Below are 24,498 nucleotides of genomic sequence, written 5' to 3'. Positions count from 1 at the left end.
TACACTCAGATACTGGAAGAATTAAAAACACTCTGTGATAATTAGTGTGTAGAGCAATACAAATACACATTTAAAGTGTTCATAAAGGGTATTAAGACTATAGAAATGTGTGATTATGGTGTATTTCCTATTCACAGTTATTTGTTTTTGTGTACCTTCCGCTTTCTAAATCATTGTAAGTGTCTTATATTTTTAGTAATATTGTTTTATAGTTTTAAGTGTAGTGAAAAGATGTTATCATATAGTAATTTGTTTAAAGCTTCTGTTTTTTTCTGTCATGAAAAGATGTGGTTGTGTAACTTCATGATATTCAGGCCTGTGATTCACATGAAACATTCTTAATGTTTTACATGGCAGCAGCAATTACCCTACACAGTAATAACATTACATTACGTTTTTAGCTTTTATCAAGTGATTTACATTCGACCATGAGGTTACAAATCCAGAACAATAATAATCATGTAACAACATTAGCTTCAAAAAGGCCAAACTACAAAGTGCAATATATATAAGTGCAACTATCTTTTTTCATTTTCAACAACACAGTTGACGATGGTATTTAGAGTTAGAAAGAGCTCATCAGTTATCAGATATATATTTGTGCTGGGCAATGTAACAATATCAATAATTATCTCAATATACTGTGATTGTCATAAACTGGAATATAACAACAATTCAATATATAAACATATTGATATAATGAATAATGCATTGAGCAAACACGGTGAGGAGCTTTGAACACATTGATCATCCTCAGATTTGTAAAATGTTTTGCTCTTTATCAAGTGCAAGTTTTTCAGTAGAAAATAAATAACTTAACAGAAATAATAATGTGACATGCAGTATGATAATTATCAATATCGACTGATATGAATATTTTTATAATGATATAATTTTGGTCATATCGTTCAGCCCTAGTTTAAGTTGAAGGGAGAGGCGGTGGTCTAGTGAGTGACTATGGGCAGAGAAGGTCTCTGGTTCGTCGCGGGTTCGACTCCATGGAGAGACAACAAAAGACGAACCTGGATTGATCTGTCCAAAAATCCAAGAGTCTCCCTACCCTGTCTAGTGCCCCTGAGCAAGGCACCTTACTCCCCCAACATCTGCTCCCCCAGCCCCGTACATAGTCGCTCACTGCTCTGTGTGTCCTGCACACAGATGGGTCAAATGCAGAGGTTAAATTTACCTACCATTGCATGAGTGTGTAGTGCATGTCTGTGCATGTGTTTGGTATAAATAAACATATTAAAAAATAAGCTAATTAAACTCAAACACTAATACTTTATCATAATTGTAGCCACTTAATTTACATAAATAGATTCGTTGTTTAACCGACTTAACACAACAACATATATCGAATATATGAATGTGTTTATTGTGATATCTTTGGACGTATTGTGCAACCCCTGATTGTCATGTAGTGTAGTTCATATCTGTGACCAGAGGATGGCGTCATAAGATCATGTCACAATCGTTGAATGAAGAAGTTGTTGCAGCAGCACGTGAGTTGTTGAATCCTCCACATGAACCTGTGTGAGCGAGTCTGCACACAGGTGACGACCACGTCACTCTCTAAAAATAATCCACATCTGTGTGTGTGTGTGTTTCTGCACCCCCCCCCCCCCCCCATCATCTCATCAGTTCATTGACAACGTTGGTCTCCAGAGGTAAACTCCGCCCCCTCCCAACTACGTCGTGCAGACAATTGAGGAAACAGGAAAATTCACTTAATGTTGCCATGGCAACCACATCCCTGCCTCTCCACCAGGGTGGCACCACGCCCTCTCTGCATCACACACACACACACTCACTAGCAAACACACACGCACACACACAACTCCATGACTTCAGAGGACGTTACATAGATTTCCTGAAGAATTACTCTGACCTTAACCATACTTACTACTTACCTTAACCTTACCCTAACCTTAAAAACACATCTTCACCTTAGCCCAATGATTTACCTCATGTGGACGTGTTGTCCTCAAAAGGAAGACGAGTCCCCACAGTGTGATTGACTCAGGTCCCCACAATGTCGATTATAACTGGACCACAAACACACAACCAGAGATAAAAAATAAACACAAGAGCCACAAGTCGTTTTCTTTCCAACACTTTCATTATTTTCTCCACACATCTCAAAAACAAAACAGAGTAATTCCCAGAAACATAAAGAAAGAAAGAAAGAAAGAAAGAGGAGAGTGAAACTATAGAGAGAGAGATTGGCATGCTGTAGCATGCTGCAGACTAAGGGGGGGGGGGGGGGTGCGCAGGGCTTTGTCACCAGGCTGATGTCGTACAGAAGAGCTTCTTAAACCTGTTTCTGTCTGGGACCCAAACCGATAAATCAACGTGTTATTGTTCGGCCTCTCACGATGCAGGCACGTTACGGATCGGTCGTAATAATGAGGTGAAGCATCAGAACTGAACCCGCCGCTGGGTTTGAGTTCCGATCCAGACTTTGAGAAACGCTGTCGGACAGAACGTAAAACAACAGTGGTTCTCTCCCTGCCCCCTGTAAGTTGATACCAAGGGAGATACACACACATGTTCACACACTTCCTAGAGCATCCATGTGCACACACACAACAGAGGTTGGTCTGCCAGTTGTTAAAGGTGTTAGAGGTGGTTTTCTTTTCACTGATGGTGTTGGACAGGTGGTGGAGAAGCTGAGGAGTGGAGGCAGTAGATCCCGACCTCCGTCCTGGCTCCTGCCGCCCACATCATCTCCTGCAGACTCACAGCATTTCATTTGATATTATCTCCAAAAGTTCAGAGTGTTTTGAATCTCCTGTTACTGCTCCGATCAAAACGTAATGTGTCGCGTGTGCTCCTGAAGGGTTTGGATTCTCAGATTCAACGCACAAATAAGATATTAAAGTACACACGCATGCATTGTTGCAGTTTTATCAATTGGCACTACAAAAGCAAGGCAGGTGGCGACAAGTGAGTTTCATCCGACATCATGCAAGTATAGTATAAAAGATGATGTCTTCAGGTTATGTTTTGAGAGAAGCAGTAGGAGACGTGAGTTATCAAAAACATTTTTTCTTTTAAGCCGTGTTTGTGTTACTCACTCTTCACTGAAGGGAGAATTTTGTGTAAATGCTTCTGCTGGTGGTGAAGTGGGCGCAGGTCTCTGCCAAGGACGGTCATCAGTGAACTACCACCGACTCAGAGGAAGCTCCATCTCTGAGCGGTCTGTGTGTGTGTGAGTGTGTGTGTGTCTGTGTGTGTATGTGTGGAGGTGGGAGAGAGTGGGAGAGAGTGGGAGGGAGAGACCGAGAGAGCACAGCTGTCAGCTGATGCTAGTTGGCTGGATGTGGATGAGCAGTGACTGTGTCTTCATGAGATGCTCTCGCAAAGTTCATGAACAGCGTGAAAGGCCGCTCAGCCACTTGGAGACCACACACACACACACACACACACACGCACACACATGCACACACACCGATGAGGGTTGATACAATGAAATACAATGAAGGTTGTTACAGGTGCAACTCATTCGCTATCTGTACAAAAAATCCATTCACAAAGCTGTTATGCTGTATATATACAGAATGCAGAGATGCACACATTAGTACATGTATACACACGCACACACACACACACACACAAAATCAGACACACACATTCTTTCTTACTCCTTACACAAGGTGAAGAGCGAGGACCAGTGGCTGAGAGGGACTGGGTGGGTGCAAGGTGTGTGTGTGTGTACTTGTACTTCTATCTATGTGAGGACCATGCTATTAGACCCTACAAAGTGAGGACACTTTGGACCAGTGAGGACATTTTGGCCGGGCCTCACAAATTCAAAGTTCTTGGCCTGGGTGAGAAATAGGTTTAGATCAGGGTGCATTCACATCAAACGTGAAGCGCACTTACTCCTAGAGGAGAGGGTGAAATTCCTCGAGCTGTGTGTGTCTCTTGTTGGACTTGTGGACGCACACACACTGACGCTGGCTTGTACATCACAGCAACTGTTGTCAGTTCAGTCAGTTGTCCTCCTCTTCTCTTTTCTGGAGGAGAACGGGCGAATATTGGTTGTTGTTTACTTACATGTTGCTAACAGGAGTAGTGGGCGTGAACACAAATGAACCTGGGGCGAAACTTGGGCGAGTAACGCAACACAATCTCATTTGGTGTGAACACAGCGTAACGGTTGAGGCTTGGCATTCAGTTGTGAGGTTAGAGTGAGGGGCCAGGGAATATGTGATGCCAACAAATGTCCTCTCAAAGCTGGAAGTACGAGTACGTGTTGTGCGTGGGTGGACAGGGAGCCATCAACCTACCATGTATCCAGGCAGCACACACTTGGCAGCTCAAGCAACACACACACACACACACACACTCACACATACACACACACACAGACGTTGAACCATCAGTAACAACACCTGGGCAGGCACCTGGGCAGGTGGAGGAACCAAAAGGCAGGAGATATATAAAGAGGGGTGGAGGGTTACAAAATAAATATATCCATCAACATATTGTACATGAGATAAAATGTTAATAAATAAATGTAGAAGTTACAAATCTGTTGAAAACTATGATTTGAAGATGAAAAAGTCTGTCTGGTCAGTCCTGTCTGCAGACGGTGGAAGCAGACGTCTCAGTGGCCGGGGAATCAAACCGCTTCGGCTCACTTGAGTCTATAGGTGAACTACTGAAGCTCACTCAAGTCCATTTCCTGGACTCTTTTGTCTCCCTCTGGGCCGGTTCATCCCTCGTTCATCCACTTCCTTGCAGCCGGACCTCCTCGGTTCTGGTCGAGCTCCAGTCGGGTTGCAGTCCTCTCCCCAGGAGCACGGAGGGGCGGCAGACTCAACATGACACTCACATGAATTTATAGTTGTTGTAGCATAGATAGGCCGACTCTGAAAGCAACGCTGTCTTTAAATAAAAAAGTGAATAAACAAAATAGCCACTCCGATGTTGAGCAGAATCACCATGACTACCAGGAAAGAGCTGTAGGCCTGCGTGGGAGAGAGAGAGAGAGACAACGGGAGCATGTCAATAATAAGAACACACACACACACACACACACACACACACACACACACACACACACACACACACACACACACACACACACACACACACACACACACACACACACACACACACACACACACACACACACACACACACACACACACACAAATATACACACACAACCCTTTATACTCAACGAAGAATGAAACAGCCAAATCATTTGAATCAACTTAACAAATAGGATAAACAGAGCAGTAAGATGAACTGAAGAGAAAGTCAACCTGCCTGTTTGTTCTGTGGTGACGCTGGTGGCAGTTTTAACTATTTACATTCACTGCAGCTTTAAAGTGGTCACATGACTAATCTCATATATACAATCAGAGCTGAAGTAGACATTTACCCCAAAGTTTGAAAAAGAACAAACCTTCTATTCAGTCTTTTTTTACTGCACCTTCAAATGTAAATGACCTAACCCTAACCCAACAACAATCTGATACAATGTTTGAATAAATGCAGTACATAATTATGAATTACATAATGAAAATAAAAATCTGGTCCATCAGAGAATTTTTTTTTGAAGTTCTTCATTGTGTTACTTGTTATTAAGGCTCATCCAATAAAAGAAGTACTTGGAAAAATTACCGAGCAGCAATGACGTCATATGTACGCAGTTCTGTTTTGAAGGAGAAATTAGCATCTTATGATTAATAATAATAATATAAAATAAAGATTCAATCCTGAGTCGATCCCACAGGGAATCCCACCTTCTCTGACAGTGAGGTCAGAGGTCAGGCTCAGCTGCAGAGCAGCAGCCTGCAGCTGGTCCTGAGTCAGTGTCTTGCTCAGTGACACTTCAGCAGATGCTGGGTGACGAGCTGGGTCGTGTGGGTGAAGGCCAGTCGTTCTGACCACCTGTCCACTCCAGGTGAATATATGAATCCAGTATATTCACTTACATTCACATTGATGCAGCTCTTTTTTTTTCAACCCCCTGTAGAATCTTGTTTTACTGGTATTAGCGTCGATTGAGAGGAAATAGTTTTTAATTACGTCTAAATCTAAAATAATTTGAACGGGAGCTGCAGTGGGAGGATGAATCATCAGTAAAATAACACACTGATGTTTAGCTGCATTAGTGCAACATTGTTGTAACTGAACGTGTCCAGAGCCGCTGCTAACGAGGTTTCTGCTGATGAACCTGGTGAAGGCTTATCTCAGATCTGTGTCACAGTGATTACCGGACCACAGGTGGATAATATCCTCTGATCGTCTGCTGTTCCTCAATCCATACAGTAAGAGAAATTTATGATTTATAATTTATATAGCCGCACACGCTGTTTTACTGGCATAGAAATATTCATAAAACATTTCCTGTGGTCTCAAGTGATTGGTTGAATACTGAATAATTAGATTTTTTTTTCAATCTAATTATTTAATTTGTGCAACTAACACAATCATTCACAGTAAGTATTTTGAGTGATTCAATAATTTGGAAACTCTCAGATCTTGATGATGGATCCTTCTTTCCTTCTTGCCCAGAGTCAGAGGACGGATATGTGTTCTTAGCTGTTGGATGTTGGTGATTTGTTATTGTTTGTTGAAATCCTCTTCCTGTGCAAGCCATCAATAAATAAAATAATCTGAAAAACTAAAAAAGCCAACGTCTGTGGCCCTTGCAGGTAATAAACACGACCAAATGAAATGATTGGCTGCCTCCTACTCACGCTACCTTACCTCATTCGTTTTGGGGGGAAACAAATGAAGGTGTGGGAGTTTAATGTTGATGGATTTAATCACATTATTGCCTCCTTACATTTATTTATATCCGTGTTCTATAGTAATGTATTATTACATCAATCAATTTCACGCTGCAGTGACTCATATAGCGCTCGGAAATTCTCTACAATTACTGTGTTTCTTCAGCCCTCCAGTGTGACTGAGTGATTTCAGACTTGACAATAAAAACACTGAATGTTATTTACTTTTCTACAACAGAACTGATTTATTCTTAATCCTCCTGGTGAATAAATCCTGAGGGAGAAGCAAAGATCAGGTTAAATATGAACCCAGTGAATGTGTGACTGCTCGTCGGGTGTCAGATTCCACCATTAGCTCCGTTTTTAAAGCACTTTCTTCTGAGGATGCCAGGTTTTTACCTTTACAGCACCTTTTAAAGTCAAATTATCAGGGAGGTAGTTTAAACTTTGCCTCGCATTAAGAGCACACTTCTTTCTGGCTTGGTAATGAACATTGGCACCGGATGAAAACAGTGAGATGTAGAATAATCCTTAAACTACTGGACTAAATACTTTGTGTCCCAACTGGTAAACTAGCTAAGTGTACTCGTCATTTTTACCCTTTTTATGGCACTAACTTCGTAAAGATCACATCTATCCTATTCTAAATTCTGATGCTCTAGTAAAACATGTTACCATCATATTAGAAAATGCTGCAAAAGTGTCAAACATATCTCTGAAACAGTCACAAGCATCTTTGAGCGCTTTCATCACAATAGAGCTCTTCACTGTAATATTTTCTATTGTGGCGTCTCAGTGAAAGATGTACATTTTCAGATTCTTCTCTTTGGTTTGAAGTAACTCATTGACCTGGTAATTAAATACATGTCAAACATGATGTAAAGATGTATTCCTGCAAATCCATTCATTTACATTGCACCGTCCTTTAAGTTGTTTCATGATCGGTCATTAAAGGGATTTAGTTTTAAACTTGTGCCGCAGGTCTTTTCTTGCTGCTTAGGTCACTTTAACAGTATCAGATAGAAATCTGCAACCTGAATCTCCACAGGCCAAGAAAACCTCCATTTCCAAACCGGCACTGCACTACTTCTTAAAAAGCAACTACATCCACGTCCTAAAGACACTGGAGAAACAGGTTCCAGTGCCTCTGCTCCTCCAGCTGCACAATGTGTTGACATCTCCTCTTGTAATCTTTAAGATGTGTGTATCTTAAAGTCACTGGTTTACCTGCAAAGCCACGATTCATATTTAAATGTAATATCAATTCTTAGATCTCCCTGACATCGTGTTAAGTGATGTTACCGCGGGCCAGGGAAGGTTCTGTCGTCTCGGGACACACCTCGCTGTAATTACGAACATCTCTGTGTTCCGTGATGACGACTAGTTGATGTCTTTGAGTCGACTCAGAGGTGCGGTGCTATTTCGGTACAGAGGTGTCATGCTGCACAGGATACTGTCACAGAGTAGGCATATTTTTTTTATTGTTTCTTTAGCATGGGCAATCCTGCACGGCACGCCCAGTATAAATAGAGTTCATCAGATTGATTGATTTAGGAAGACCTGTGTGTGTGTGTGTGTGTCTGTGCGTGCGTGTGTGTGTGTCTGTGTGTGACTGCACCCGTGTTCTCATGGTTTCCGTTGCGCTCCCTGTGTATATTTATCTAAGTGTGACAGTATCTGTGTATGCTGTGAACCTGTCTTACACAAATCTCACTTGCTCCTCTGCAGCTACAAACACACACACACACACAAACTCACACATACACACACGCACACACACAAGCACCCCACCTCCACTCACCCTCACCTCCTTGTCACTGACAGACGCCCACCGATTGGCCGCTGTTGAAGCCAGGCATAAGCTGTTCCCTAGCAACAGAGCGCTGGTTAACCAATAGGGGGCCGTCTGTGAGGAAGGGGCTAGTTTGCCAATCTGCTGTTACTAAGGTGCACAGAGGACCGCTGAGGTCTGTGTGTGTCTGTGTGTGTGTGTGTGTGTGTGTGTGTGTGTGTGTGTGTCTTAGATAACCAACTTAACTCAGAGTCATCACATTGTTTCAAGCACATTTATATGAACAGGAACAAGTTGTGATGAGCTATATTTAGCCGTCTACACATACTAAATTGAGCATGTACGTGTGTTTGTGTGTGTTTAGAATGTGCTCAATATATATATATACTTGTAACACTAGATGGTGAGGTACTGTACATAAAGGAGTAGTATTCTCTTACATGGTTTGCAGTTTGAATTGTATATATCAGTGTTTTATATCATGACAAAGGTAATATTGCATAACCACTAAATTTATTTTTGATATCTGTAATATTATATGATCACTATTTTTATGTATATTAACATTTGATATCTATAATGTAACATATATTTATAATGTAACGTATGTTTTAAATGTTTGATATCTGTATGTATGTGGACCCCACTAAAAGTAGCTCTGTCTTAGGGTAGAGCTAATGGGAATCCTTCTAAATAAACAAATATATACGTCTGTAGCATATATGTTCAATGGGTGGTTTTCACTTTCCTGTTGGTTTCATTAGCTAATGCTGCGGTTGTATTTTCATCCAGGATTACTGTGGTCGTGTCCCTCCACCAGCCCATACCAAGACGTAGCCCAAACACTACATTATAACAGTGTAATCCTGCCGCTGCTCGCCCCCGGCACAAAAAAGATCTTTCTTTATTTCACAAGGTTAAACGCTGCGCCTCTCCCAACCAGGATTATCTTAATATGTGGAATAACATTGTGTTATGTCACTGGGGATGGGATGTATCCTCATGACAGTGGGCAACTAATCCTTTTAGTCAAATCAATGTGTGGCTGTGACATGACAGATATGACAAATGCACCATACAGCTGCCGTCCGGCGACACATGTCGGCCCAACAGCCATGCAGAGGTTCCAGCTGATCAAATTTGAAGATGCTAGAATCAATGATTTCATGTTAATTATTAACTAACATGTAAAGGGATGGGGGTTGGGAAAGATGATCGCCAGTGTAATAGCTTCATGGGGATTTAAAGTCATTTTTATTCTACTTTACTCTTTCGTCTCTTTTCCAGCAAATTACATCCGGTTCCTGATCCGGTTCTGTTCCAGACTCTTGGATCCTCGCTGCTTCTGAGGGAACCAGCCTGTGTTTCCACTCGTTTTGCTTGAATTGCAATCAAGGATGCATTATTAATAAAGGCCATTGCGTTTATTACCTGCACGTGTTGTAGCACTGATGTTGAATTTGACCGCTGAGTTTTTATTCTCTCTAACAATTTCTAACAAATCTGTTTGACTAAGGCCCCGCCCGAAACAGAGCAAGATCATTGGCAAAGGATTATGGGATGCGTAGTTCCTCCAATTTTTAAATAATAATGTATGCAGTCTTGTAATTTTAATCTTTTTTTATGTTTGCAATTTTCTTTTGCTCTGAATCAAATGTTTTGTGGTCTGGATTCATCTCGGAGCCTGTCGGTAACAGCCTTTAACATCGTTCATCAGGATTTTCTGCAATGTGAATGTATAAAATAACTTAATGGAGGTGTTGTGGTGCAGTGTGAGTCTTACCGAGTTGCCTTTGCTCAGCATGAGGCTTTGGTCCTGCTGCCCCAGTGAGATGGGTGAGGACTTCAGAGGGGGGGAGAGGGTGAGGTCCCGGCGCAGAGGCCGAGGATCCATCTTCTCCCCCGGTCTGTCCAGCTTGTGCGATGAGTCTTTCCCTCCCTCCTTCCCCTCTCGTCCTTCCCTCCCCTCCCTCCCGTCACGGTTCTTGTGTCTCTGTCGCTGCACCGTGTGCGAGCGCCCCTCGCCGTGAGCGTGCCCGGGCCTCTCCTCCCCGTGCCCATGGGGCTTGTGGGTAGTGGAGTCCCTGGGCTGTAAAGGCTTCATCTCCATCTCGTAGTTACTAATTTTCTCCTCGTCCTGCTCCAGCAGCCGCCCCCCCCTGCTGTGCACGCCCCTGTGCCCTGACGTCCAGGAGGCCGACGAGGACGACTCCGTCCACCGGTCCCCTCTGGCCTGTCTGTGATTGGATGAGCCGTGCTCCCGTGACTTGTGATTGGAGGAGCTGTGTTTGTGTCCGTTGGTCCGACTCGCTCCACGTCCACTGACCACAGCTCCTCCTTTTGACAGCACCCCTCTCCTCTTGTCCTCAGTCCAGCTGTTGGCCCGCGGGTACTCCCCCTTCCCTACTCCTCCTCCGCTGCCCTCACCTCCTGCACTACCTCCCTCCATCATCACCTGGATCTCTGTCTTCCCTCCAGCCCCAGCCTTCTCACTCCTCTCTGCTGCCTCCTTGGCCTTGTCTGCATGGTCCACAGCGCCCTGCCGTAGGAAGCGGGCGCTCTTGGTGCGCTGGGTCGGCCGGGCAGGGGGAGGCGGAGTGTGAGGAGGCGAGGAGGACGGTGGACTGAGGTCAGGGGTGGCTGCGTCATTGGAGGGGTCGTCAGAGGCTGCGCTCTTCACGTAAAGATCTGGGCTATCGGCCGTGCCGGCGCTACTCGACAACCCCTCGCCCTCCACCTCACTGGACACTTGACGTTTGGGACGCTGCACCTCCATACCTGCGAGACACATCACAAAGACAACAGGGAGGAGATGAAGCTGTGAAGCGCTGATAACTTGCTTGAAAAGACAGGATAGCACAACAGGTATCAGTGCAAACACCAACACAATGCAGACACAAAGGGAAAGCCAGTAAAAAGCAATCAATAAAATGTAGCAGACTCAGACAATAAGGTTCATAAAGACGTCACAGGAGTCGAGGGATTGCAGCATTAAAGGGGCGAGTGTTCTATAAAGTGGGGGCCACAGCTCGAAAGGCACCATCCTCTGGTTTTATTGCAGGTTTGAGGAGCAGCAGACATTTTGCTTCTAAGAGCCGGTTGACCGCATAAGGGAGGAAAAGGTCCGAGTGTGTTGGACCCTGTAAGGCTTTAAGAGTTAGGACCTGTATCTTTTAAAAGGATTCAGAATTGAATTGTGTGAAGAGGATAGAACTGCGGTGATGTGTGATCTCTGTGAATTTCTTGTTAGAACACAATGAGAAGCCAAACACTAATTTGAATCGGACAGTGATATGATCTCATCAGTTTTAAACAACTCAATACAACAGAATGTCATCAGCAAAGAAAATGAAGAGAGATACTGCTATAACACCCAACGATCTTTCAAAGAGGCAGCATTGTGTATGTAGAGAGTGTGTGTGTGTGTATGTGTGTGTGTGTGTGTGTGTTTGTATGTGTGTGCGTGTCATGGTGCATGTTCTTGTGGGTTGGATACCTGCAGTGCTGTACGAATGTGACTGACAAAGACAGAGACACAAAACTGGTGGGTGGTTGGCACTGACCTTTATCAACAACCCCCCCACACACATACACACGTTTATTTGCTCATACATGCGTAGGCACACGTGTTGTGTGTATGTCTGCCCATGTGTGTGTGTGTGTGTGTGCTCACCGTTTCCTGGGTGCTGGAAGGAAGGGGAGAACTGCTTGGCGGTGACCCTGGCCATGCGACTCTCGTCCTGGGCTTTCTGAGCCGCTCCCATCGCTGCCTCTGCTTTCCCCTGCGCGTGGGCCGTCCTGACACAGAGGACACAACAGAACTAGTTCAATAAACAGAGCAAATACACACATTTCACAACATGAAATGTGTACGATATTGTGCACATGTTAAACTCCCTTCAGAGTCCAGTTCCAGGGGCCTTGCAGCAGGAGTTTAGATGATTTCTGCAGTTTAAGCGATCATGTGACTTCAGCTCAGACAGCAAAGGTTTAAACAACAGCTGTTTGTTTTTTTCATTATTCTTTTGTTGCACAAACATCTGGCATTTTCTTGGTGGGACGAGTTTTGCAGTAACTTGACAGTAAATCATGGTGACAAATTGTTTTAAGAACAAAGTACAGTGGAGATGAGGAGGAACAGAACCATTTTCCAAAAGTGCTGTGGATGAAAAACTCCAGAGGAAATTACCTTTTGAACAATAAAACTACAACAGTGCACCTCGGTGTGTTCAGGTCCCCACTGACAGAGCTGGGATTGGTGGGTGAACCCAGGTTTAATACACATAGGACACTCACCAGCTCACCTCCATTAACTTATACTGGTTTGTTGTGTTTGGGTGACGATACTTTGAAAGTTCAGCTCAGTGTGAAAACTAAACATTAGTCAAAGAAGCTTCTGTCGACCTGGTTGAGGCCCATTAGAAAACACGATGTGACCATCAGTGTCCAATACACTGAACATCTTGACTAGTGGACGTGAGGTAATGAGCAGCTGCACTAAGTTCATCTTCTCATGAAGCCAGGATGAGCCCATGTGAGAATACAGCAGGAAATCATCTGTTGGATTCAACAATAGATGATTGAAAACCTCAACGAGAGGAACTTGTCCATTGTCCAAACATTTTCCTGGAACTAATGTCTTAATACAACTAATTTGACCAAGTTTCTCTGTCTCGCTGTCTTTCCGTCTTTCCGTCTTTCCGTCTGTCTGTCTGTCTGTCTGTCTGTCTGTCTGTCTGTCTGTCTTTCTGTCTGTCTGTCTCTCTCTGTCTGTCTGTCTCAAGGATGTCTTACATGCCCTTTGTCCAACTGCTCCTTGACAGCCTCCGCCTCAAATCTCTCTCTCTTTCTTGTATTCCCGCTCGTGTTCCTCTCGGCCTCTCTCTAATTGCTCCCTCCTTCTTCATCACAATCCCCGTTTCATCTGCCTCAGCCCTCTCTCTTTCTCTCTGCTTGTATCAAACACATCTTTTCCTTCAATGACAACCACCGTCTCTGTGTCTCTGTCTTTCCGAGGGCTCTCGACTCGTACACAATGGCCTCTCCAAACCCTGCATCCCTCTCCTCCTCCGCCTCCTCCTCCTCCTCCTCCTCCTCCTCCTCCCTCCATCCTGATCTGCTCTCACTGGACAGTAACAGTCTTGATGCAGTGTTGCATGTCGATGGCTATTGATTTCTCTTTCCCTCTCTGCCTCTGTGTTTCTCTTTGCCCCTCTCTGCACCCTCTGCCAGCGCCGATGTGCCAGGCCCACAGTGTTCTCAACACCAGCGTGTGTGTGAGTGCACGCCTGGCGTTGGTGGGGGAGTCGAGGTGTGAGGAGGGGGGAGGGAGTCATGCTCTCCTTTTCACATGACACCATCACATATAGATGCTTTTTTTTTTTTTTTTTTTTAAGAAATACCATATTTTCAAAGGCTAAACGTCACAAAACACTCTCTCTCTCCTTCTCGTCCTCCATCGTCTCTCCATTCACAACTTGCTGCCCAGCTCCCCTCGGCCTGGGGAACAACCTGTTTCTGGATCAATCAAACTGCCAGGAGAGAAAGGAGCTGCCTGTTCAGAGGACGCTTGATTACACAACACAACATCCTGTCCAAAAGAGAAAGGAGAGAGAGCTCACGGACGGAGGGCAAGAAGAGACGGGGATGGGGGGGGGGTGGGGGGAGAAGGGGGCATGTGGCAAAGGAGAGGTGCCGAGGGTGAGCCTTGTAATGGAGAGAGGCAGCAGGAGAGAGTGAAAGGGAAGAAAGAAGATGGAGTTAAAAGGTGTTACGTATTCACCATCAATGAATCATTACCAGATTAATTGTGAGACAGCGTAATTACAGCGCTGCCCAAAAGGCTGACAGCCTCCATTAAAGCCGGGGGGGGGGGGCACCAGCAGCATCGTCATCTTCACGACAGGGAGGCCGAGGATTGACGGGACATTTTTTAACCAGTGGAATAAAACAGAGCTTCATGTTGTTCCTGTGATCGCGTCGTATTCAGTCGAAAGAAGAAGAATCTGCATCGTGGTTTTCTGATTTATTTGTTTACGATATTTGATCAGAGAACAAATAATGTGTAAAAGCTAATAAAGACACAAACTGTTTAATAATCACTGCTGGTAGAAGTGAGATTGTGATGGTGGACACGTTGGTGGAAAGGACAAAAAAAGAGATCAAAAACAAACAGAGGATGAAAGACGACCGCACAGAATGAGGTGAGGTGAGAGACGGGGGTGGGGGGGGGGGGTTACTCCAGGACTCAAGCTAAAGTCTGAGCTCCTCCGTCACGTCGCTCGGAACCAGCTGTTGATGATGACGAGGATTCATACCTGAAAACCAACAGAGCTTTCAGGTTTGCATCAATGCTAATAGTGTGTGTGTGTGTGTGTGTGTGTGTGTGTGTGTGTGTGTGTGTGTGTGTGTGTTGCGTGTTTGATGGCTTGCTGATGAAACAGTGAATGTCTCCGTCCACAAACCACAGAGTGAGTCAGCGCTACTAAGTTATCACAGGTAGCCAAGACAGTGACCTCAGCATATGGGACAACATTGATCAGGTCTCACACACACACACTAACACACACACACACACACACACACACACACACACACACACGCACACACACACACACACACGCACACACACACACACACACACACACACACACACACAAACACAGACACACACCCACACTAACACACACACACACACACTGTATTGCAGGTATGCAGCTGGGACTATAAGGTCTGACTGCGTGGATGGTAAAAACTTTAGGGACGAGAGCACAGATATACGAAGCAGCAATGGAGCCAAACACTGACATATCCTTTAATAATAATAAAATAAAGATAACTGTTATTTATAAAGCAGCTTTCAGACATAAACTGCAGCTTAAAGCTCTTTAAATGACCCAAGATGTCACAGGAAGTGAAGATGTGTCGTCCATCTCTCACAGTCCACCGCCTCATCACTAAGAATCTGCTTGAACAGTCAGCGACAGTTTTAGAAACGCACAGACGAGGGAGTTAATGAAAGAGCTGCATCATCGCTGAACCAGTTTGCCACCGGGGCTTTTCATTTAGATCCAACAGAAAATATATCTGCAGCCATAATTATCCTGCGAGTGAGTTTCACCTCTCAGGGCTTCTCCTGGTGTTCCACAAGGAAATACCCTGCTGTTCTGCTCTGGGACTCGCACACAGGAAGAGAGAGATGGAGGGAGGGGGGGGGGGGGGGGGGCTGTCCTGTCCTGGGATCTGCTGCCGTCTAAATCTGGGTTAGACATTTGTATGAGTGCGGAGGAGAATCTGAGGTGAGCTGGTTTCCAGGCCCGGCTGTAACTGGTAACTGGTCTTGGCAAATATTCACCACAGCACCACTTTGTTTCAAATCGTATTAATAAAATCTGACGTTAACCTGACATGTTTCAGGCGTGTGGTGGAGATCAAAGCTGGAGCTGTAACAAAGAGCTTATCAGAATAAACTTAGGTTTTAAAATCTAGTGTCAATTCTTAACTTGGAATAATTCTAAATGTAGATTACTGCTGGTTCTCGTGGGATAATGGAAAATATTATACATCGTCTAATGTATGATAGTGTCTTAGGAGATACATGGTACAGTAACCAGAAGCTTTTGGGAGTAGATATATGAGAATATTCATATTGTACTTCTGTTTGATAGAAAGTATTTTAAGTGCATTCAAGTACTTTCAGTGTTGAGATCTCCTTTACGCATAAAGTGGCACCCTACTTTAAACAAGGACACTCTGTCCCTCCCCAAAAATAAAACAAGCCCCCCCCCCCCTGCAGGAGCTGCTTGTCCTCTAAATATCCAACCATGATGCTCCTCAGCTAAATGTTTTACAAAGTTTACACCCGTCAGACTGTCTTTAATTATTTATTTATAATGTCTTGACCCTGCCAGATCCTTCAGTGGGTTTGAGGTTTTCAATGAGACGTTGTTCACATCCACAATTAGATGTGATACGTGTAGCTCAGCACACAAACAGGAACTCTATGTGGGGAAGTGCCTCAACCAAAGTGTTTTACCCTGTTAGCCGTAGCCACCTTGCTCCTAAAATGTCTAAGATGGGGTTCGGTCAAGATTAGGAACATGAGAAAAGCTGGAAAATTCAAGAAAGCTGCTTCCAGACATGAACTGAGCTGATTCTCTGCACTCTCTCCAGAGGGGGTGCACGTGTGAAGGCAAATGTCAGAGGGAGAGCCTCCGGATTATCAGAGGACTTTCTCCATGCCCGGCCCCCTGAAGTCGGGAGAACGTCTGGAGAAGCCCAGCTGGATTCACAGCAAGCGAGTGGGGGGGCATTATTATGATGCCACTTCTGACACGCAACAGAAAAAGACAAAATTCTCCTGGTGAAAAAGACGAGGATGTCAAGAGAGTTTGTGGCGATAGGAGCTGAACCCGGCGTCTCTGTGTTTCTGTTTGTACAGGAGCTTTGCAACAAGGTTGGCAAACCAGATCGGCTCAGAACTGGTGTCCACAGCGGCGTCTCTCTTGAAGGGGCCTCCTGTGTCCCTTTGGCCTGGGGCCCCCAAAGTCCTTCGAAATGCTCCTGTGTGTTACCTGCTCATTGTTGCTCTATAAGGCTTTTACACTGGCTTCAAAACGTACAAATCACAACTAACACAACCCTTAACATGTAGGATTCTACAAGTTGAGCACCATAACATATGAAGGCCCCCGTAGCCGCTCCTTACGGCCCTGTGGCTCTCGTCTGCCTGTCTCGATCACTTTCTTGTTCTGGTCCGGGACTTATCGGGCGTGTGGACGAGTGAGGTGAGCAGCTGCAGCCCCGTGTGGTCACCGCCCTCAGCAGAACACTAATAGGACTAATAGGATTGGCTCTGCACTGATTCAGCTCATGTGTCCTCTTGCATGCACCCGCTACGAACACAGGCATGTTCAGCAGCTGCATCGACATCGTACACATGTAAGCCTGTAAGCATGTAAGGTGGAGTGTGTGTGTCTGTTTGTGTTTTTGCCTCCGCGCTCTTTCAGGCCACCTGCCAGCATTGTTGGCATAATGCGGAAATCTCTCTCTCTCTCTCTCTCTCTCTCTCTCTCTCTCTCTCTCTCTCTCTCTGTATGTATGTCTCGCTCTTTCTCACTTTCTTATTCTCTCTTACTCCCAATTTACACCCAGTTCCTCCGTCGTCTCTCTTCTTTTCCTCATTCTCGCACCAGTTCTGTCTCTGGCCCCTGGACACATGCAAACCTCCCGTCCACACGTGCACAGTAGACACATACAGTATCCTGTGTATAAGTTACAGCTATTGACCATGATGTCAGAGCGCCACAACATTGATCGGTTCCAAGGTTAACCGTTAATCAGATAGTGAACATAACCTCACTGCTAACTCAGTGACACTAACCCAGGATCTGAGGCCAGTTGTTGCTCACGTCTGTCTTTTCCATCATAGTGACACAACGTTACACAACACTTGCAAACCTCTTCCTGGAGTTCAGTGACGTTAGAGTATCTGCTTCCTGACTTGGTGGATTTAACTTATTGTTGCACAAAGTTCAGATCAGCTTTAAAAGAACCATCTGAGCAGAATCCAAAACTACTGCATCTTTCAATAGTTAAGTGGAACAGATCCACTAGAGGAGCATAACATTTTTTAAGTATATGATATGGAAGTGATAAGTTCTTCAGAATCTGGAAGCCCTTTCTGGACTGTACGTTGGGATGATAGGGTCCAGGTCCTGCAGAAGGACTACGTGGTCCAACGTGGTCTGAGAACCCAAGGTTCAGCTCAACAAACTGCTTTTCTAGGGTTTCAGACTTTTAAGGGTGTTTGTGTGGCATCAAGGAAATACTGCTTAAATGACATGCAGCCACGATGACTGAGACAAACATTTATTATGACTTTCCGTATATTTCTTTTCAGAATTGGCTTCATGAGGCAAATCAAACATATAAATATTACAGTTTAACTGTGGAACAGGAACTCAAACAAACTGCCCTGCTCAGTTTCTATCTCTGGATTTATCTCTGCGTTGTAATCCAGAGTGTTCACAGAGTATCAGCCTATAAATGAACAGTATTTATAACCATCTTCCTTTAAACAACAATGACTGGGACCAAACTGGGTCAGAAGCCCAGATCTGGTGGGTCCTCACATGACAAGAGTATCAACGTGTGTTCACGACAACAGGTCCCAGGACAGCTCATTGACTTCAGCTGTGAGTCCTGAGCTGAAAACACAGAACTGCTCCTTTAATCCAATCATTTCTTTCTACTGTAATAGAAAGAGAAAGAGAAAAGGTCGGGGCACGTCCATCAACATCCCGACCCCAGCTGTGCTCCTCGTGTTAGTCGGCTGAGCAGAGTGATAATGAGAACAGACTCATTCCCATTCAGCCGAGCAGCCCCCCCCCCCCCGTCTGGCTCCGCCCACTGCTCCGCTCGCACTGCTCCTCCCTCTCGTGATCTCTGCCTCTGTCATGTTAGTGGATGGGACATTGACAAACTGAAAAAGTAAAGTTTCTCACAGAAGGTTTCTGTCATTTTGAATTGTTCTTATCACAACATGTTTGTTTCTGGCAAGTTTGGTTTTCATTGATTATTTGATGCTTTAAAAATGGGGGTGAAACATAATGATTGACAGCTGAGACTGACACGTGATTGGTCAAGTATGTGTATCGACTCCTGATCCCTCCTCTACAGATCCAAATACGCGTAATGGGGGATTTTGTCAAACTAAAGTGATATAGAATCCTTTTGATGTTTCATCTCAGTCGACTGAGAACGACTCAAACATTCTTAAAACCTGAAAGGTGCAAAGATACAAATGACATCACAGCCCGGGGGCGTAGACATAAATGCAGGAAGAACCAAAACTGTTGGACGAACTTTCGTTTTTTAAGATTTAGAATTTTATGAAGGAACAACACAACACAAACCACCAAACTACCTTGACAGGGCGATTTCAGACTTCTGCCGGGAGATGTCGGCGGCCTTCTGCGCTCCCTCCACGGCGCGGTCCACCTTCTCCCGGATCTTACTGGCCCTCAGGGGGATCAGGTTCTTCCTCTTCCCGCTGACCAGGACGTTCTGCTTGTACTTCCCTTCCTCTTTGGTCCCGTCGGGGAACGTGGTGCAGCCGTAGCCGTGGCGCTTGTTGCTGAGCCACTCGCCCTCGTACTGCAGCCCGTCGGAGCGCCGGCTCGACCCGAAGCCCGTGCGCTTGTCGTTCTTCCACTCGCCGCTGTACGTCTCCGTCGCTGTCGCGTCCACGTCGTCGTCCGCCACCGCCAGCTCTGCGTCTGCGTCTCCGAGACTGGGAAGGACAATGAACACGTTAGTTTGATTGTGTATGAAGGCAGCGATCAATATCTGTTTTTGAATATAAACAGGTTTTTAAAGGGGACATATTATGAAAATACCACCTTGTAGTACTTCTACACGTTACTTTGGGTTTCTGACACGTCCCAAAACTCTGGAAAAAAACAACTCCTGTGATTTGTTGTGGTTCCTCTAGGTCAGTAACGATACTCTAGAGTGCGTCGAATGTGATTACGACCGAAATAAACGTCATAGTCACACCATGCCCATGTAGGGAGTCTCGCTACATGGCCTTGGACAACCCCCCATCATCATCTCACCGGCTCAAAACAGGTCAATCTGAGGAGGGCTGTTTCAGACAGGGTATAAAGGTTCTGTTTTAAATGATCCTTGTGGTATTTTGACAAAAATATGTTACAAGCATTTCACCAAGACCCCAAGGAACCATATCAACTGTGGTGAAATGGTCAATGATTGATTAACTGGGTTACATCACACACACGGATCTGTTTCCGGCAGCAGAATAACAATCAACCTCGCCCGTCACTAATCGGACCTGATGAGCCACTTTGCCAACAAACCGGTTTAGAGCCGCTGACGCTCGCTGTCCAGTAATTGGTCCCTTTAAAAATAAAACACCTCAATCCAAACACTTCCTCTGGTCCACGACCGATCGACCACATTCGATTCAGATCAGCTGTGGTTTGCAGGAGGTCCCCACCGGGGGTCGGATCTGCTGTGTCCAACCTGATTGGACAGATAATGTGAACTGCAGCTGGTTTTGGATCTATGACGTCCACATGAGGGACACTGGTCTTTTCATAGTACATCTTCTCTTCTTGTCCTCTCACTACACTTTCTACCTTCTAGGGTTTTTCTCTTCTCCACTAGTCGACTTACGAAACCACGAGTTGACGCTGTGCATCGTTGTGGACTAGAGTCGTTCATCTGTCACGGTCATAGGAGAAGTTGTCTCTGAGACTTTAAGGCTGAAGATATTCCTGATTTTAACTATTCATATATATATATGGCCTCGTTTTAACGAGGCCATATAACGTGTGTCCAAATAACGTGATGCGTCCGCAGGATGCAGTACCCACAGGAACGGCAGGGGGCAGTGAAGGGGCAGCACAACACCTCAAGTGTCATGTCGCTGTTTTTTATTTACATTTTAATTCTCTAGATTAAGATGTTAATCTTTATCAGGAACAGATTAAACCATCAACTTTACCTGTCAACTTCTCAAACATATTTAGAGTTAGAAAACAATAACTCCTGTGATTAATCCTATTGTCTAATAACTCAAATGCTCTCTACTCTCTTTCACTTCCAGGTCTAACTCCTCTTTACGGAGTCTACCACCATGTGAGCAGCTGGTTCTTCAGCCTCTCTTCTTCCTGGTTCATCACCTGATGGTGGAGTTGATGTCCGATGCAGCCGAGGACACGGTGCTCATCCCAGCCTCGCTCCTGAACGAGCTCTGCTTCGACCTCTGCGAGGCCAGAGAGCTCCTGGACTCGGACTTCCTCAGCTTGAGGCCGGACAGGATGGACCTCCTGAAGAGCCCGCCTTTCCTCTTCCCCTTCAGCAGCTCGGCCTCGCTGTGCGCCATCAACACGAAACCCCCCCGGGACACCGCGGGGCTGCTGCCGCTGCTGCCCGTGCTGCACATGGAGACGCTGGTGGTCAGCGTGCCGGGGACGGGGGGGGGCCCAGGAACCACCGCCCCGGTCCGGTCCAGCAGGGCCGTGCCGTTGCTGTGTTCCGAACCGGAGCGGAGAGAGTTTATAGAGGTTCGCAGAGGGGAGCGGATGACGGCCGCCATCCCATACGGGACACTCTGACGAACTCCGTAGCCGTGTCGCATCCCGCCGACCCACTGACCCTGAAAGGTTCCTGGAGAGAGAGAGAGAAACAGACTTAATACAGAGTCTCACTCATCAGGGTCATGATGTCTTCAGGAGGTCACAGTTAGAGAGCAGCAGGTGAGAATAGAGACGTAGAGATGATCAGTGTTAGGAAACATACCAGCAGCTAATATCTGCACGAAGCTGCCTGAATTCATTATAGTTTATTAAATCATTGATTGGAAACACTAACTCATATAGATCCAGATTTATTTAGATTGACACCAGGGGGTCTCCAACCCTTTTTAATTTCTAAGAGCTTCTTTGACTAAATGAAAGTGGCCAAGAGCGACTGTGGTTTTTATATTTGATTCACATATTTTCCAACTAAACAAAGATGAGAAGATTTTATGTGTGAATTCAAATATTGTCAAAACGACACAAACCCCTCGTCTCTCACTGAGCGAATCACTTTGCTTCTTTGTAATTGTGTTAATTGTTGTGGAATTTGTGACATTTACGTAAAATATCAACTCCTTATTAGATGAGCCCTGGGGTTAAGGTTGTCCCACATCTCTCTCTCTGTCTCTCTCTCTCTCTCTCTCTCTTTCTCTCTCCTCTCTCTCTCTCTCTGCCTTACATTCCTGCCCTGTCTCACAGTGGAGCTGCTCCCGATCTGTGAATTGTCACAAACGTCTCAGTTTCCAGCAGCGATTGAAATGGGTTTTGTGTTGTTCCCATTTATGTCTGAGTCAGGGAGTCGACCTATCTTCCCACCTCGTTATATTCATCGAAACGTAGCAGCTGGAAAATACTGACAAGAATAAATAAGATGTTTTGAAGTAAAAGAAAAATCCTCAAATATCCCAGAACTTATATAATTTACTACTCGACTCTAATAGATGTTTTTCTACTCAAGTAGACGAGTTACATTTATTTTTACTTGAGGACATTATTGCCTATTTATTGGTACTTTTCCTTGAGGGAAAATGTTTGTGTACTTCCTCCACCACTGCTGCATTGTGGGAGAGAATCCAAAACAAGAATTTAATACAAAATAATATTAGTTTATCTCGGGAATCTTCTTCTCGAAAGCAGCGGCAGAACAAAGCTGATGTTTTTAATCTATTCTTATCTCTCTGATGTCATGTTCAAAATCTTATTTTTTAATAAAGATAATTTGAGACACATTAGGATGAGAAGAAACGTTGGTTTGTTTTCCTCCTGTCAGCTCGTCCCGTTCATTCATACGCGCTCGCAGCTACATAACTGCCCTTACATCTGAAAAGTAGGGCATCTGAGTGTGTGTGTGTGTGTGTGTGTGTGTGGTTCCATCATTCCTCTCTCTCTCTCTCTCTCTTTCTCTCACACACAAACACACACACACACACACGCACACAAACCCACACACTCCAACGGAAGTGTGTGTTCCAGCTGGAGTGCAAGTGATCCATCCCTCCTGCCCCGTACCTCTGATGTAACAGCACTCTGATTCATTCTCCAACCAAACTACGCGACCATATAAGGACTGCAACCACGTTCTCCGTCACAATCGCAAACGCACACACAAAACGTTTCCCTTGTGGGATCAATGTGTTAGTGAAGTGGGAAGTGCTGAATGGAGCCAATCTTATAAGCCAATCGTATCCTTGCTTACGTCCTGAGACACACACACGCAAACACAGTCACCGGGCCACGGCGAGTGCTTTTTAAAAAGCTTCTCTAAGAAGTGCTGCTGCTTCTAGACTTGCCCTTGTCATTATCCCTCACACACACACACACACACACACACTCACACACACACACAGAGACACACACCCACACACACACATACACATAGACAAACAAAAACAGAATCCGTGTCACTGACAGCTGGCCGGCACATCTGGCCAGGTCTTTGTAATCTTGTCAGTACACAGCTGTACGACCATATGATAGACAGATCAAAGAACACACACACACACGCAGACACACACCAACACACTCCATGCAACTGCGTGGTGAGATTTGTTCATTAAACCGAGAGAGCCGGACACACACGTGAGAGGACGACAGAAGAAGAGAGACGATCACAAGTTTCTCCTGTTTGCTACAAGTCAGAAAACTTATTCTACACAAAGTGTCACTAACTCTACTGATTGTAGAAGGATGTATGTTGTGTACTCACACTAGAAAAAAGGGCAAAACAAGTAGTATGTGTGCAAAAGTTTTGTTTGAATGTTCACTACTCTCCCATAATGCAGCAAAGGTGGAGAAAGTACAAACTTCTAACATTTTACATAAGTCAAAGTACAAATAAGTACTCAAGTGAAGGTAACTTTTCTACTTTAGTCAAATTTAGCAAATATTTGCTTTTAAATAAACTCAAAGTGTAAAAAGTAAAAGTACATCTCACGCCAACTCTTCCCCAATGTTATCTATTATTGAAGTTGGCGGGGTCTAATGTTACCCGCCCGCTCTGATTGGATCAGTGAAATGTGGTGAACCGGCTCCAGAAAGTAAAAAGAACATTGTAGTATCATCCAAATGTAGTTTGTACTATAAAGATCAGCATGCACAATATAATAAAAGTTAATCCAGTTGGATATTTGCAAATGTCTCTACCTTTTTAAATATAAACAAATTAAAATAAACAGGTTGTTTTTTAACAAAAAAAAGAAATGAAAACACACTGTGACTTCTGATTTGAAGGATTTTACACAAATCCAACCCTTAATTGCAAAGTATTGAATAACCCTCCACTTGGAGCCGCCTCAGTGTAAACACAGTGTTTCTTTTATTCTGTCGTCTCTATTTAACTACTGTAAAT

At 44.7% G+C, this 24,498-nt stretch overlaps 1 protein-coding gene across 1 annotated transcript in view; it reads right to left on the bottom strand.

Moving 5' to 3' along the window:
* Window positions 1-2,097: 2,097 nt before the first annotated feature.
* Window positions 2,098-24,498, bottom strand: part of jph3b (junctophilin 3b) — a 32,131-nt gene continuing 9,730 nt past the window's right edge. The window contains exons 2-6 of the mRNA XM_062390816.1: window positions 21,252-21,738; window positions 19,472-19,837; window positions 12,218-12,342; window positions 10,328-11,322; window positions 2,098-4,976 (exon numbers count right to left, since the gene is read on the bottom strand). Coding sequence (XP_062246800.1) covers window positions 4,896-4,976; window positions 10,328-11,322; window positions 12,218-12,342; window positions 19,472-19,837; window positions 21,252-21,738 — 2,054 coding nt within the window. The 3' untranslated portion in view covers window positions 2,098-4,895. The remainder of the gene's footprint in view (window positions 4,977-10,327; window positions 11,323-12,217; window positions 12,343-19,471; window positions 19,838-21,251; window positions 21,739-24,498) is intronic.

The sequence above is a fragment of the Platichthys flesus genome, chromosome 6, assembly GCF_949316205.1.
Source record: "Platichthys flesus chromosome 6, fPlaFle2.1, whole genome shotgun sequence".
NCBI classification, from domain to species: Eukaryota; Metazoa; Chordata; class Actinopteri; order Pleuronectiformes; family Pleuronectidae; genus Platichthys; species Platichthys flesus.
This window is presented reverse-complemented; position numbering and strand designations above follow the sequence as displayed.